At 43.5% G+C, this 16,972-nt stretch overlaps 1 protein-coding gene across 4 annotated transcripts in view; it reads left to right on the top strand.

Moving 5' to 3' along the window:
• VWF (von Willebrand factor) overlaps window positions 1–16,972 on the top strand; it is a 140,054-nt gene that overhangs the window by 11,908 nt on the left and 111,174 nt on the right. For 3 of the 4 annotated variants that reach the window (XM_069003401.1, XM_069003400.1, XM_069003402.1), the window contains 5 exons: window positions 6,352–6,406; window positions 6,928–7,086; window positions 7,715–7,817; window positions 7,906–8,114; window positions 16,132–16,256. In XM_069003401.1, coding sequence (XP_068859502.1) covers window positions 6,352–6,406; window positions 6,928–7,086; window positions 7,715–7,817; window positions 7,906–8,114; window positions 16,132–16,256 — 651 coding nt within the window. Of the gene's footprint in view, window positions 1–4,726; window positions 4,833–6,351; window positions 6,407–6,927; window positions 7,087–7,714; window positions 7,818–7,905; window positions 8,115–16,131; window positions 16,257–16,972 lie in introns of those variants that run through there. The other variant, XM_069003399.1, reaches the window with a different exon arrangement.

Raw genomic sequence — 16,972 nt, 5'->3', positions numbered from 1 at the left:
GGAGCATCTCAGGAAGTCTGTCATTAGTAAACTTCTTAATTAGTAAATCTCCCAGGGCCCTGGAGCAGCCCTGTGCGTGGAGCAGAGGATGTTAATTAATTTATCCTTGCTTACATGCTTGTGATGCAAATACACATAGTACTGTTGCTGTCTTATTGCACGGAGGGGAGAGGGGTGAAATTGCTTTTCAAAGCAGCAGCACGGAGTCTGTGTTTGCTCCCTTCTGTAATGGCAAGGCCTCACCCTGCGAAAACAACCACTTAGGCTTTTTAATTCTCATCTGGGAAACTGTGGCTCTTGTTTCAGTGGCCATAACTGCTGAAATTCCCGGTTTATATGGATGATCAGTTATGATTTAGGACTAGAATCACAGGTACTTATGAGATAGGTGATTCAAAATCAGGACTTTTTCTTTTTTGTAAGAACACACAGAAAAGAAAGCAGGCTTCCCTCCTCTTTTTATTTTCATCCGTCTCCCCACACTAAGAGGATACTTCCCATCTTTTGGCTGTTCCTGTTCATTTTTCCTCCTTTCTCAGTATATTAGTATTTTCCTGTCAGGACCAATTTAATTAGTGGATATATGCAAGCGGGTGCATATATTGGTGTATATCTGCACATGCATGCATTCATTATGCTTGATTAAACTTCAGATTAAATGTTAAAAGACCGACTGAGGACATTTTTCATATCTGAGATTGCTGCATATCTGAGGGTGATTGGCTAATTTAGTAACTAATTATTGCACTGTATCTACAGAGTCACAAGGTGAATTGTTACTGCCACGGTTTTAAAGACCTGCAGCCCAGAAGTGTTGGTTACTCATTATTTACATGGTTTCAGCTAAAGACATTTCAGCAGCCATGCATCTGGACAAATTTAATCCCAGAGGGAAGGATGGACTGCTTTTAAAAGACAGAGTTGGAAAATTGACAGGATGTCATGCTGCATAATTCAGGGCGTCATTTTCTCTAATTATATTAATGGAAAAACTCCTTTGCATTTTATGTTTTGGTTTTTTTTTTTTTTTTTTTCTTCAGCAGCCTGGTGGTGATTTTGTGGTGGTGCAGTGGTTGGTGTCTGATGTCAGTGCTGATGTTATGACAAGGGCGCTGAAATGTTTTGCTCTCTCCAGAACAGGCTCCACGAATGGCAAACCTCCCACAGGGTAATTGTGAATAACGTGCATGTATTGGGTACCCTGCTTACAAAATCTTATGCCTATAAATACACCGTGTAAACCAATAAGACTATAGAGTTTTGACTAACTGGGAGGGGGGAAATAGGAAAAACACAATTCCGGGGGTGGGGGAGGAAATAGTTGAACTGGCCTTGCCTGGCTCTTTCTATGCAGGGAATTTCAACCCGGGGTGGAGATAGAAGACATTAACAAGCACAAGAGAGAGAGCAGGGAGCGCTGCCTCCCAACTCTTCCAGGAGGAGGCTGGAAGTGGGCGATGCCGTCCCGGGCTGTGCTGTTCTGCCACAGGAGCACACACCCTTCCCGGGAATGCTGAGTGGTTGGCGTGTAGAAGTCGGGCGTGCCTCCGCGGGGTGATACCTCTCTTACATAAGGCTGACACTGTCCACAGACTAGTCGAAAAATCATCTCCCCCCTGCCCTTCTGTTTAATTTCTGGTGGCTCTTTGTAATGTAATGCAGATTTGTGAGGCTTTTGGCTCCTCAGCCAGCACAGAGTGGAGTAGTGCCACTGACTTCAGCAGAGCAGTACTAGTTGGCACCAGCTGAAAATTATGTTGTGCAGCTCTAATATCCTTATTCCCTGGATATGGAGGAGGGATATTTTGCTTTGGTGCCGTGCTGCAGATCGTGGGGCTTGCAGGATGCACTTTGGCTCATCAGCTCCAGGTCAGGATGCTACCTGGCAGGTTTGGAGCCTGACGAGTGGCACCCAAGAGCCTCGCTTCGCCCGCTGCTGCCTGAGGTCCTTTTGTCTTGGATGACTCCAGTTACAACCCTTGGAAGGGCTGTGAAATTTGAAATCCCGTGAGCTTGCCACCAGGGAAGGAGTTAAATTCGTGGTAAAAAGGATTATCCTGGATAATGCCCTTCCCTGGTGAGCTGCCCAGTCAGGAGGGAAAGTGTTCAAGTGTTTGCTTTGCCTTGTGAACTTCCCAGCCTGTGGAAGGATGTCCGGAGGCTGAGGGCTTTCAAATGCAAAATGAGGGTCGTTGGTGCCTGCCATCCTCTCTGAGGGGTGTCTTTCCTTAAACCATGGATCGTTAACTGTGCCAGGAAAAGGAGCTGAGCACTGTTGACCCCCAAAGTGTACTAAAGCCCCTGCAATTCCTAGGGAACTAGAGCTTTAGCCCCTTTCCTGGTCCTTTTTGCCCCTTTCCTGGTCCTTTTTGCCCCTTTCCTGGTCCTTTTTGCCCCTTTCCTGGTCCTTTTTGCTTTATTTCACTGTTGGATCAGTAATGGGAAAGTTAATTTGAATCTCAGTTGTGGAAAAACACTGAAACATATCTTATTGCAGACTGGGATAGGATAAAGAAAGCTATTTTATTTTATTTTATTTGGGCGCTTTTTGTTGGTTTGGGTTTTGTTGGTTTTTTTTTTTTTTTTTGGAACAAAAAGTGGGATTCTGGTGGCTAGCAGCAATTCCTTAGGAAAAGAGAAGTAAGAAATAAAGTGTAACATTAAAGGACAGGATTTCTGTTTCTAATACTCGGCAGGGTAAAGACTTTCTAAGCCAAAAGCTATCTCTGATTCATCACTTGATCCCTGTGATGCAGGGACCCTTCATTAATTTATCTGACTCCTTTTTGACACGGTGACCTGTGCTGAGACCTTCCAGTTGTGCGCTTTAAAGGCAACCCCCTGAGGATTGCATTGATTGCTCCCACCCTTTACCCTGGGAGAAGAGAGGAGCACTGATTTCTTACCTTCTCTGTACTATTTGTGATAGGACCCACAAGGAGCTTCTATCATTTCTCTGATTTTCCAAGATTGGAAATTTCCTCCACTTGCAGAGAAGTTGCTTCCTACCTCTGATCATAATTTGATCTTTTCCCTTTCTATCCTTTCCTACATTTCTGAGTGCACCCTCCTTCATTTGACTTTTTTGTGTGGCATCTGAGGATATGGTGTTTGGGGTTTCTGTTTACTCAAGATGCCAGGAACACTTTTTTAGATGCTATAAAATCAATCAATGCTGTTGCCTGCAGAAATTAAGTGATCCTCATGCAAACAAATTTTGTCCAGGATAGAGTATTCAATTCAACATACTTGTAGCAGGGCCAGGACTTGTTGCATGCAACCTGGTATTTGAACAAAGCAATGAAAAGCAGTATTATGGATAATTTTTCTCAGAAGTCCTTCCTGTGCTGTTTCCAAGAGTGAACTTCCATGTTTTTTTGGCAACACTTCATAGTTGTTTACATATATTCTCCTGTGTCTCAGGTGTACTGTTTGGAAAATCACATGTCAGAAATTTGCCCAAACATCACAAAGCTTTGTGTTGGAACAATGTACAATATCAGTCAATAAATGCAGTATTTAATTACCATTTCCTTAATTTTTTGGGGAGAAAAAAGACCCAAGATGAAAAAAGGAAGTTTGTTCTTTGTGTGTCTATCCCAATTAATTTTGTTTGTTATGTTCCCCAAGGTTGCTGACACACTTAAGAAGTGCCACAATGTCTGGCTTATCTGAACCAGCACTGTTTTTATTCTTAAGGAATTTTTCCAGGTATTCTTACTCTACATTTTGTATGTGCCAAACAAAAAAAGTGTGACTCAAAGCCCTGCTGGATTTAGATTTGCAAGAGGAAGTTGCCAAACAAAGTGACTTATTTGGAGCTCAGGAAGTCAAAGGATTAGAACTGAGAAGATGACAAGAGACCATGGCGGTAGGAGACCTAATTTCCCCTATCCTGAGTAATACTGGCATTCCCATAAAGAAAGGTTTAGGGAATATTTCTCTGGGATCACTCATGTTCAGGCTCTCAGGGCTAGGAAGGACCTGCTGAGATGTGACAGCTGGACCCAAGAGGAGAGAGCAACTCCCAGTCAATGCAATGTGTTGTCTCCTAAGGCCTTTGTTAATCCTTGTAGTTACTGAAAATATGAGGAATGGGACATGGAAAGTCAAGTAAGACTTGACAAACTCTGTTTTTTGCGTGTTTTTGCTCAGTGCTGTACACATGCCCATAAATTTTGTGCCCACTGTGCAAACAATTCAGTGCAGGATTAACTTGTTACCACGTGTTGTTCCAGAGGGTATTTCCATCAACATTTCAAGGATCAAGTGTGTTGCTCTGATAGAAGGTGGCAAAATTCAAGTATGTTTGCACCTAGAGAACAAACCAGGGCATTGCTAGCTCTGAATTTTTCTTTTTCCCTTAAGGCAGTTGTTTAGTAAAAAAAGGCTGCATGATTCTGTGGCCTTTGAGCTATGGAGCGTCCTACTGTTCCTCTTGAATAACGTTCTGTCCAATAAATATGCTGCCTGTTGGCTCAGCCAGTGAGATTTGCCACACATACACATGTGAAATGTGTTTCAAAGACTTATCTGTCAGTTTTTCAAACAATTTCCCCTCATTGTACCTTCCTGGCAATCAAGACTGCCTGATTTCCACGATAGCAATTTAATCTATTGTCTTGAGAATCAGGCGGATGTGACGTCTGGGTTTTTATCTTTCCTCTTAAATGGACAAGAGTTCCTGGCTCGTACAAAAACAAGGGATTTCAGACCAAAGCCATTCCAATCCTGACTTCTGAAGCAACAGGGGAACAATGGTGGTGTAAGCTATAGGTGGAAACTAGCGGAGTTTCTTGCTCATGTGCAAGAGGAATCTCGCACAGAAGAAGGTACATTCATTTCTAATTAAGCCAGTGAGAAAACTGGAGAGGGTTTTATACTGGCAGATCTTACTGGATTGTATTCTGATTTGTTAGTGGCACCTGCTCTGTTAGAACTGGGGGAAACTCCATCTGCAGTTCAGAATAGAGCAGGAGGGTGGAAGGGGACTGACGGGAAGGGGTTTACACCTTGCCTTTTTTCTCTACCTGCTCTGTAAAACAGAAGGGTTAACAAAGAACAGCCGTGTCTGATTCATCACAATAATGCTGTGCATGCACCAAAAATACAGTAGCAAGTGTGTAATCTGAGAATAATGCCTACTGTTTTCTTCACCATTCTTTGTAGTTGCATTGCCATGCAGTTGCCACTTCTGAGCTGTCTTGCAGCCTCATGTCAGTGAGGGATTTGCAGCATTATATTAGACTGAGTTCTAGAATAGGTCTTTCTTTTCCTGTCTTGTGTAAATAAGTCAAACTCAGTGTTTATTTATATGGCTGTGAATTGGACCTACATGACTAATAGCAATAAGAAGTGTGTGTCTATACCTGAAATCTCAATTTGTCTTTGCAAAATGCATTGTAGTCTTTAATTGGAGGGTTCCTTTAGGAAAAGGTGTGTCTGGTCTTCTGGCATTAATGTATTGACTTTGGTATATTTAAGCCTCTCTAGCTGCTTATATGATCACTGAAATTAATTCCCTTAGATGGAGCTCCCTACAGTTTTCATCCTTAACTGTTGATGTTTGGCCACAGAACACATGTAGTTCACTACCTGCATGAACCTCCTATCCTATTATTATCATTAATTTTTAAAGGCCTGGCCATCCTGGAGGTAGTTTATATGGAAAACAAAGGCTGATGTTTTGGTTGTAGAAAGGAGGAAGCAATGCTAAAACTGATTTTGGTGAATGAAAGTTTTCACTCTGGATCTCTAATCTCTGCACAATTTCCTCCCATTCCTTCTTGCCCCTTATCTCAAGCATGTTATCACCCTGAAATCAGTGGATTGTGCTTACAATGGTCTGCCAAGCAAACCTGCTGGCTGGTGCAAAACCTGTATATCCTTTCTTTCCTTCCATGGATGTTTGGGCAGGGTGCAAATCTTGTGCAGCAGAGGTGACTTCTGCTGGAGCCAGGTCGGCTGAGCCAGTCTGGGGTGCTTCTCCACATCAGGCTGGCTGAGGAATAATGCTGTGTGTTGAAGGGCTTCGTGTGCAGGGTCTTAACTGAGGGGAGTCGGAATATGTGTCTGTGTTGGGTGGCATTTCCCATCACTTCCCTGCCGTGAGAAGTGAAAATGTGGGCAAAAAATAATTAATAACTCTCCTAGATTACCAAGTTAAAGCAGGATGGAAGGCAGCTGAATTACCACGGCTGTCTGCATGGCTAATGGCTTTCTGAAATGTTGCAGAACCTCAATAATAATTTTCTTTATAAAGAAAGGATAGAAAATGATGAGGAGTTGTGAAACAGACTGTGTCCAAACTAAGAATATTCTAAACTGTCTTTTTTTTTTTGTTTTTAACAGATGCTCCTCTTGACATTGCTGCAAACAAACCTACTACTGGCCACTGTAATCACAGGTAAGAAAACAGGTTTGGACTAGAATATATTGTCACTATTTTTTCAGTGAGATATGAGTCCCCCTTCCCCTTTTTGCCCATTTAATCCTGCAGTAGTGGCTCAGGGATTATTCTCACCATGCTGAAGGCATCAATAAAGTCATTCCTTTTGTCTGTTTACCTTGAAACAGGCACTGTGTTGAGTCCCGAACATTCCCTGAAGTCAGGGATGTTTGAACAAGATATGGGGCTGTCCTAGTGCCTTATAGGCTTTAGTGGGATTGCAGGCAGGCACAAATGAACACAGGATCCTCGAAGGATCAGGACTGAAATTACCCATACAAGGTTTGGGCTGGTGGAGACAAAGCAAAAAAAGGCTTTTCACTAATATATGAAAAGAATCTGTGATCCTATGGAGTGCCGTGCCAGGCTCATGGTCTGCCTAGAAGCTACCAGGACATGCAATGATCAGTGGGGATAAATTCCTGAACTGCAAAATGATTGCTTTAAGTTGCAGGTTAATGTTGTGTTTTGATATCCAGGGCTATCAGGTGCTTCACTTCAGGAGTCATCAGTTGCCCGTTGCAGCCTTTTTGGGAATGATCACATCAAAACATTTGATGGTTCCTTGTACAGTTTTGCTGGGGACTGCAGCTACCTCCTTGCTGGGGACTGTCACAAGCATTCCTTCACGCTCTTAGGTGAGTCTGAGCTGGGTTCCATCACTGCAAAAAAATGCAAATAGTTGCCCTTTGTCAGAAAGGATGGACCACTGCATAAAAAGGGTCTTGGTTGGGTGTTTTTTTGTTTGTTTGTGGGTTGTATTGGGTTTTTTTGGGCTTGTTTTGGAAAGTGGGATTACACATGAGGCTTCTGTTATCCCTTGGTAATGTAGCTCACACATAAATAAGCTGCTGAGAAACAGGGATTTTCTTACTACCCCTTCTAAAAAGGAGAAAACCTTTATTCATTTTGAATTTTTCAGGGAAATGTGGCTGAGTTAAAGCTGAGTCCAGGAATAAGAACTATACAACCCTGTAGAACTAATTTTATCTGTATGCTAAATCACACCAGTAAGAAAACTCCCACCTTCCAGGACAGAAGGCCTTGGAATTAGCATGGGCCTCTGCAGAGCTATTCTTGGGGATAGAAGTGATGATATATGTATCAAAATGATAAATTACTTTCATACCAACTGCTTTGGTAGATTTTTTTATATTCACTAATAACTGTTCTGTGTTGGTCATAGTTTAAAATAGTTTAATTGACTACAGATTGTCCTCCTGAGTCCCAGAACTAAGAGTATTTGGTTGTGTCTCATCTCCTCAGGTGATTACCAGGATGGGGAGAAAATTGGTTTCTCTGTGTATCTCGGAGAATATTTCAATCTTCGCCTCTCTTTAGATGGAGTTGTGATGCAGGATGACAAAAGGTACCTGTAGGAACTATTATTCCAGCAGAAAACAACCTGATGGGTTTTGTGTGTCACATGCTGAGAGTTTCCTGTTTTTTCTCCACAGGGTTTCCATACCTTTTGCCTCCAATGGTATATTTATAGAGAAGGAGGCAGGTTATTATAAAATATCCAGCGATGAGCACGGCTTTGTGGTGAAGATTGATGCCACTGGAAACATTCAGATACTCCTTCAAGAAAAGCACTATAATAAGACCTGTGGGTTGTGTGGCAATTTTAATAAATTCCTTGAGGATGACTTCAGAGCTCGGGAAGGTAAGGTTACAACTAACTGATTGTATTTTAATGGATACTCTGCACATTTTTCCTGCTGGGTGATTCAATAAAGATGTTGCTGAGCCAGCAAAATGTTTCTACAGAACCTGTCAGGTACCTCAACTTGGTGTGCTGAAAAGCTGTCTGACTAAGTCCTTTCATCTTCCTTTCTCCTGAAAGGAAATTGCTGTCACATCTCATTCCCGAGGAAAGTCCAGGCTTCTGAATGTAGCATGTTTAGAAACCTTGAAACTTCCAAATGCAAAGCTAAAGCTACAGGTTAATTCATGTGGGGAGACTGGCTAGAAGAAGACCCATCAAAAAAGCTGTGTGAAATACCCATTGATTCAACTACTAATTTTTCAGGAATTAGCCAAGAGGTAGTAAGAATGGATAGTGTTGCAAGAGCAGAAGATTAAATTCCTGCAGCTTGCAGGTTTGACATGGGATGCTGTTCTATAAAGGGGTTACCTTTTAATGACATTTCCCTATCTGTAAGGGCTGTTGGATTGGGGGTGCACCTTCTGTCACACCAATTCCTGGTGAGAATGAGAGGCAAGACTGCTTTTGCTGCTTTGTACACCTTTGTGTGAAGTCTGTCAGTGCAGGTGAAGACACAGAGTTTTTGAAAAGCCCTGAATGAGACTTTGAAGGACTGGTCTTGATTTGTGTATTTCAGTGTGTCTTTTAATTCCAATCACTTACCTGAAGAGGAGAAATTTGAAGTTAGTTAATGCGTTAATATATTAGATTGATAAAGTGTGTCTTAAAAATAAATGATTAAGAAAATAGAAAGGGGAGGCAAAGCAGCTTGGAAAGGAGCCTGGCAGTGCTCCAGAGATGTCTCCTACTGGCACTTGGGATATATAAGCATAGCTTCAGTGTACAGAAAAAAAAGAGATCTCATGTTATGTTAAAATGATTAATCCTCCGGCAATGTAAATAATAAGAAACAAACTCTGGTCACAGAACTGCTTGCCAGGATGTCTGAATGAGATGAGATATGAAGTTTATGGCTTTTTCTTGAGACAGTAAATAGTAGTAAGGTTCTTAGAAAAAGCAGGAGCAAAAAAGGAGACTGTAATGCTTTGGATTGTTCAAATGCAGAAAAAGCCCCTCTGCTGCTCATGTTTATATGTGTTTCATGCTGTATTTGTTCTACATGCTGGAGACTGTATCCTCCCTCTTAAAAAAACCAGTCCATTCAGAGCCACAGATTTTGGAATGTAATGAAGTCCGTGACAAGGTCACTGCTTGGAGGAGCTGTAAAATAATAGAGAAGGTGACAGAGAAAATGTGTTCTCTGTGTATCTTACAGAAGTCAGGGCTTTCCTTGTGTTTATCTGTTTATCCACCTGTGTGGATACACAGATCTGTGATTTTAGCCTGAAGAGTAGAACTGTGTGTCAGCAATTCTGCCAGTTTTTTCCAGTGGTACAAAAGACCTTTCATTTAAACTAATTTAGAAGGAATTAGACTGAATTATGCTTGAATTTGTTGTATCAGTGAGGGACGTCACTACACCCATGCACTGTTTGTCTCCTTGGCAGCTCTGCTGGTTCACTGGAGCATTTCTTAACTTGCTCCAAGTAAATCAGTTATGGAATAATTCAGATAATTTTTTTTTTAATATACTGTTGAATCTAGCTTCCAGGCCAGGGTGGGGGGGTGGGCAACACAAACAGCTGGGAGAGGTAATATTCTTTAAACAGAAAAAGTAGGCAGCCTCTTGGTAGCCCGTGAAGCAGTTTACCCTTTTCTTTTCACTGAAGATTTTAATTGTTCTCTTTTCAGCCTGATTAGATCTCCTAAAGGTTAGCTTATCCCAGGATGTGAGCTTGGTGGAAGGACTTGGGGATCTGAGGGCAGTGAAGGGTTACCTTAAGGTTGCCAGCAGACTGAACTTTCCTGTTGGTGTGTCCACTGCTTCCTGTTAAAACCTGGAATTTATCAGATTTGGGCCTCAGTTGTAACAAATCAGATTTCTGGGACTGATTTATATTGATAAGAGATGTGTTAAGATCTTTGAGCTTCAGAATAACATGCAGTGGAAACAAATGAAAATATGATTTTTCCGTATTTTAGGGAAAGAAATGATTGTGGTTAAATAGCACAGAGTTAGTCCTATTTTTCCCTTAAGAAAGTGGAGTAGGATTAGAACTTCATTGATTATATTTGGATTGTTTTTAGGGTGGTGGTGAAAGAAGAGGCAAAGCACCTGCTCTGTGAGTGGATATTACCACTCACAGTGAGTAAATAAAGGAGGCATGAACAGAAGGGTGTTCAAAACTTAATGAACACTGTAATTGCTTTTCTTTTCTCTTGATATATTTATACTCCAGTTCTATAGTCTATTCAAATGTGCTGTTGTCATGATGCTCTTAGGACTCCTCACCGTGTTTTTAGCGTGGAAATGGAGAAGTGATGAGAATCTGATGAGAGAATAACACACATTGTTTCTGTGTACACTTTGGGTGTTCAGCTGTTGAGGTCCTGGAGCTCTGAGTGGTGAGAATAAAGTTGATACCCTGGTAAATTAACACTGGTGGGACCCAGCTTTGAGAGCCTTAGGTGTTAGTTCTTGAATGCCCCAAAAACCCTCTCCAGTAGGTTTTGGACTTCATAGAATATCCTGAGTTGAAAGGGACCCACTAGGATTAGCAAGTCCTGGCCCTGCACAGGACATCCCAACAATCCCACCGTTTTGTCCAAATGCTCCTTGAGCTCTGGCAGCCTTGGGGCTGTGATGATTTCCCTGGGGAGCCTGTTCAGACCCCCACCACCCTCTGGGGGAGGAACCTTTTCCCAAAGTTGCAGACACACTGCCCTTCAGACAGGCTGGGGTGCTGAGTCACTGCCATTGACATGGTTCCCACAGCAGCTCATCCTGTGGAGAAGTGCTCCTGTCCTGTCCAGACTGACAAACAACATTGATTATATTCTATGGGCTTGCTTGTTTACTGGATATGGTAGCAAAACCAAGCCAAACCCTGAGAGTTTGTTCTCACACTTTAAGCATAACTAAACTATAAAAAGCAATGTCTTGGAAGCTTTCTAGGGTTTTTGTTTGGTCTTCTGTCTGTTTGTTTTTCTCCTAGACCCTAATGAAGGGTTTCTCCTCTGCTTTTTCTTGCCAGAAAAGGTCTGGTTCTTTATGGCCTTTCTGTGAAGGCTTCTAAGACTTGCCAGTTGAACAGGCTCTGCTTTCTGACCTCAGCATGCACTTCCAACTGCCAGCCTTTGCTCACATCAGAAGCATGAAGTTATGTTCTTTCTAGATGCTCAGATACCTATTTGGCCACCTTCAGCCCGTGGCTGTGACCATTCTGACCATTGTCACAAGCATTTTACAACTGGGGACTGAAAGCACCGGCCAGAAGAGATGACTTACATAGCATGACAGAGGAAATCTGACACAGCACAGGCAATTTGATCCTGGAATCTCCTCGGGATGTGCACACAGGAGCAAGTTGCTGAATCCCCTTAGCCCTGCAGCATGTGAGTGGTCTCAGAGCGTGTTCTTGCCCTGCAGAAATGGTGAGGGAATTCCTTCCCAGTGAGGGAGGCTGCCTCACAAAGCTGCTGGAGCTTATCCGTGTGCCTGCAGCCTCAGTCTGTGCCTAATACTCTTACAACAGAGTCATTAAGGCTGCAAAAAACCCCCAAGATCAAGTCCAACCTTTGGCCAAACATCACCTTGTCAACTAAACCAGGGCAGTAAGTGCCACATCCAGCCATTGCTGTGATGGGTGCTTGGATGCCTAGGTCATCCTTGAAGTCTCAATGTGCTAAACAGGTCATTCAAATCCAAAACAAGGATATCACTCCATCCTTTTGTTATTTGTGCATGTCACACACACTTAGCATAATGGAAGGAACAAAAGAAATCCCAGCCCAAATTAACCCAGCATCCCATTATGTTTTTCTTGGCACTGGCAGGAAGCAGGTTTCTGGGAATCTGGTATCCAAATTACAAAGATGTTTATGATGAAACAATACCCATGGAGAATTTTGGATAAAGCCTGCTCCAGCTGCCAGCAGTATCCTTCAGCCTTAAGCTCCTGAAATACAGAATATATGATGAATATATATATATTCACAGGAGAGTCAATAAAGGTTAAGCACATAGAAACAGGCAGTATCTGCAAGGAAAAATCTGATATTTTAGGTTTCAGAAGTAGCGTAAATAAATATAACTGAATATGTGACTTCTCAGTGTGTGGTACCTGGCACCAGAAGCTTTTAAAGTACATTCCAAACTCACAGTGATAGTAGTGCAGATAATAAATATTTTATTTTTTTGCCTAAGAAAGTAAACAAAAGTTTAGGTCATTCTGAAATGCAAATTTCTTGGCATTTTAAAGGGTAGCAGGAATTTGATATTAGGCAAGTTGAAAGCTTTTGTTTAGGCTGAGTCAGTAATCTCATTTTCAATTGGAAGTGAAGGGAATAGATTCCCATGGGAATTACAAATGGTACAGGAGAAGATGACTTGTGTTGAGGCTGTCTTTGTTTTAGGGCATTCATCTGAGATGCCAGAAACCTGCATTCCTAACCCCCTGTGCTTCATTCAGGGTCTGGAACTGAAGTTAGACATCTCTGTTGTGAGGAGTGTGGCTGTGCCACTAAGCTGAAGAGTTTTGGAGATGGCTCTTTCCCTCTCCTGTGTTCAATATTATTGATTTTATATTCATTGAACTGGAGAGGGCAGGAGAGATTTTATAGCCTGTGACTTTCTTATTTCATATCATTAATTTAATGCAAAATATGGATCAATTTTTGGGCAGCCTTACCAATAGTTTGGCTCGTCTGGAACCATGTAAAACTGTAAAAAAAGCCCCCAAAACAACAAACAAAAACCTTCCCTAACAAACAAAACCCCCTCGTTGCTTGATAAATAACCAACATATGAAAGTTGGTTAATTTACCAACTAAGACTCACAGGACTGTAGTGTCTTGACCAAATTCTTGCATTTATTTTATAGATGAGTTAACTAACCCTGGGAGAGCTATCTGATGGGCCTGTGGCCATATGGAAAATCTGCAGGAGGTCCAGGGAGGGAGGTCAGGGCTCCTGCTTCCCCCTTGGTGCCTGGAGCATGAGGTGGTTATTCCTGATTCTTTGCTTGCCTGACCATCAGTGTCAAAGTAAACAAGCTGGTGCCAGTTTCGCATTTCAGAAGGAACTGGTGATCTGGAGGCTCAGATAATTGTAGTGAACACAGATTTTTCTGTGAAAAGTGAACATCACTCTTGAGCACCCAGTTTACATACTGGGATCTGTCTGTACTGTGGTCCATATCAGGCACCAGTTCCTCAAGCACTTATGTCCAAATGCTTTGTTTTCATTATGTTTTGTGACAACTTCTATTTTCAACACCTTTCCTGCAAGTCTTAGGCAAAATAAATGCTTCAGCCAAAGTCCCACCCAGGCTACATGGAAGGTTTCTGGGTGTAGGGCTCTGATGAGTCCTATGAGGGAGTTGTTTCTGCAGAATCTTGGGTGCTTCCAGGAAGAAGAAGAGGTGATCACAGAAGGGACAGAAGGCAAAAAAAACCTCTGCTGTGCAGCAGATGAGGGCAGTCCCACTGTGTGGTGGGATTGCAGCGCCAGATTATGTTGACAGCATCACCTGCCCACTTAAACCCCATATTATTTTTTAAGCTGTGGTGTTGTTTCTTCTACTGCCTTTCCTCTTCTCCCTTCTTGAGTTGTTCAGTAAATGGAGGTGTCAGGTGGGAAAGGCAGGGGTGTTGGCAGCTGCTCTTCCCTCTACTCAGAGCAGTCAGATGTGCTGGGGATATTTCTCCCTCCCCACTTTTCTTCCTGAAGCCTCATCAAATAAGTGAAGTATTTAGGTTGGAAAAGACATCCAGGATCATCGAGTCCAACCTTTGAGAGATCACTACCTTGTCAACTAAACCAGAGCACTGAGTGCCACGTCCAGTCATTCCTTGAGCACTTACAGGGATGGTGACTCCACCACCCACCTCGGCAGCCTGTTCCATTGCTTGACAATCCTCTCCATGAAGAAATTCTTCCTGGTGTCCAACCTGAACCTCCCCTGGCACAGCTTGAGGCTGTTTCCTCTTGTCCTGTCCCTGTTCCCTGGGAGCAGAGCCCGACCCTCACCTGGCTGCCCCCTCCTGTCAGGGAGTTGTGCAGAGCCAGAAGGTCCCCCCTGAGCCTCCTTTTCTCCAGGCTAAGCCCCCCCAGCTCCCTCAGCTGCTCCTCACATGACTGACTCTCCAGACCCTTCACTTACTTGAAGTGTGAGTCATAGAATATAGCAAACAAAGAATTGAAATCACACAATGCAAATGTTGCGTAAAAGAACTGCATAAGAGGTATGAATTTACAAGCAGCACAGAAGAAAACTACTTCATGGAAGGAGAGAAATGAAAAAACAGGTGACCAGTATTTCAGGGCCAACAGTTGTCCTGACCTTCAAATCTTAGCCTGTGGGTGAATGAGCCCCTGGGGGTAGCTGCCAGCAGGAATCCTGGCATGGATGTGCATCTGGGGCTGGAGAAACACTGCTTCAGAGCAGAGCCCAGCTCCTGTTACACACCTGCTAGGGAAAGGCTGCCTTACTGCAAACAAAAGGGAATAGATTCAATTTGGCACCTTGCTTCTCCTCAGGCTGGCTTGCATTGCTGCTTTAATGTTTATAGTATGTGGTAAGCTAAAGGGTTGTGTTCTTCTTGTTGCTGCACTTCTTTTCTTGTGCTAAGTCCTGGCTGCACAGATGAAAATTTTGTGCCTTTTACCCCCTTTCCCTGGGAGTCTTCTTCCTTTGATATCTGCTATGGGCTTAATATCTTCTACCTTTAAAAGCCCCTAATTTCTAGTTTACAAAAAAGTCTACAGGTCTTAATACCTCTGCGTCAGCATTCTCAGTGCGGTTTTCATGACTACCCCATAGTTTAGGAACAGTTTGAGTGGTCAGTATATTCCTTGTGTTTGTACTAAACAGGGAGCTCAATGGAATCTTTATTTTATATGTATGTGTGTTGTTAAATATTCTATAGGCATATTTGGGAAAAATTGGTTTCTTTTTGGTTTCTTTTGCTTTTCAGATACAGCCAGGCTTGTGTTTCAACATATCCTCTGCATAAGGTCTTGGGAATGCATTAACACTGGCAATTGATATTATCACATGCAACACAGCAGGGTTCTAAAAAGCAACTGAGAGTCACAAAATTAAGCGTTTAGCAGCAGGTACCTACAGTAGGAAGCAGAGATAGTCCTGGAATCAGCTAGGCCATGGGTGGCAAAAGAGGGTGGAGGAAACATTCCCTCTCTGGGAGGATCCCCCTTCTCAGAAGGATGGAGCAAGAGCAGCAGAGAGGTGGTTTGCATGTCCTGGGAAGCTGCAGCCATACAGACTCATTCAGCTTTGCTTTTATGCAAAATGAATGAAAATCTTGCCAGGCCTTGGCCAGGAGCTGCTTTTCCTGGGTCAGAGGAGCTGCTTCAGGACACCTTACCCAGGAAGAGGATGGGCCCAAACCGTGATAGTGCATGTTAAGCTTCTTTGCACACAAGATTTAGTTTTGGACAGGAGAAAAATCAAGGCTAGCTGGGATCAGGAGTGCTAATGCTTTCTTTGACTAGAGAAAGCAGCTGGGTTTCTTTGCCTCTCCGATATGTTTTGTGTTTTATTGACAACTTTGAAGTGGTAGGAAGATGTGCAGGTGTGCTTTGGCTTCTGCGGATTGTAGCTGACCTGCAGCAACTCCTACCACGTTCATGCAGGCGTGAGGGAGGCGGGAGCTGCCTTTGGCAGGCTTTAGTCTGTCCTTGAGCTCAGAGAGGTCCTTTGCAGAAATAAATCCAGATCTCTGGTAGGGGCTTTCCTACAGTCAATCTGGAGCAAAAATCTGTTTGATACAATAGTTTTTATTTTTAAAGACAGCTTTTGGCAGACTATCACCTTAATAGCAGCCAATAATGCCCACTTGTTGCTGCAACCCCTCAAACAGCCATGTTGCTTCTCTTCTTCTTCATTCCCAGGGACCCTGGTGGGGAACAGTTACGATTTTGCCAACTCCTGGGCTTTGCACAGTGAAAACAAGCGCTGCAAGAGGGTGCAGACTCCGAGCAACACCTGCAACATTTCATCTGATATGGCAGAGAAGGTTGGTGCTGCAAGATGCCATTCTGGTTTCAGTCCTCCCCTACCTGAAAGGCAACTCGCTTGCCCTTTAGCAGAAGAACAGAAATCACAGAATATTCTGAATTGGAAGGGATCTACAACGATCACTGAGTCCAACTTCTGGCCCTGCACAGCACACCCTGTGCCTGAGAGCGTTGTCCAAACGCCCCTGGAGCTCTGGCAGCCTTGGAGCTGTGCCCATTCCCTGGGGAGCCTGTTCAGTGCCCCAGCATCCTCTGGGGGAAGAACCTTTCCCTGATATCTAGCCTAACCCTCCCCTGACACAGCTCCAGCTGTTCCCTGGGTCCTGTCCCTGGTCACACACAGAGGTCAGTGCCTGCCCCTCCTCTTCCCCTCGTGAGGAAGCTGCAGACTGCAATGAGGGCAGTGCTTCCCTGAATCCATGTCTGTACCTAACATGGTACTCCCCCAGCAAGTGCTTAGGATGAGAGGTGCTGGAGACAGCCATGTTGGGTTTCTGTGGTTTGAGATAGCTGTCCTGGGCACTGATCTTGCTGCTGCACTGGAACAAGCTGCTCGCCCAGTCTCTCAGGTGTTACCCACAGGGCTGATGGTGGCTGTCTGTGGCTCCTCCTGTGGTGCAGCAGGCTCAGGTGCAGGCAGAAGGTGGAAGTGACACATCCACAGCATTGGCTCCTGCTGTCTGTGGGTGCTCCCCAGGTTGGGGCTGGATGAAGC

The sequence above is a fragment of the Aphelocoma coerulescens genome, chromosome 1A (genome assembly GCF_041296385.1).
Source record: "Aphelocoma coerulescens isolate FSJ_1873_10779 chromosome 1A, UR_Acoe_1.0, whole genome shotgun sequence".
In the NCBI taxonomy this organism is placed as follows: Eukaryota; Metazoa; Chordata; class Aves; order Passeriformes; family Corvidae; genus Aphelocoma; species Aphelocoma coerulescens.
This window is presented reverse-complemented; position numbering and strand designations above follow the sequence as displayed.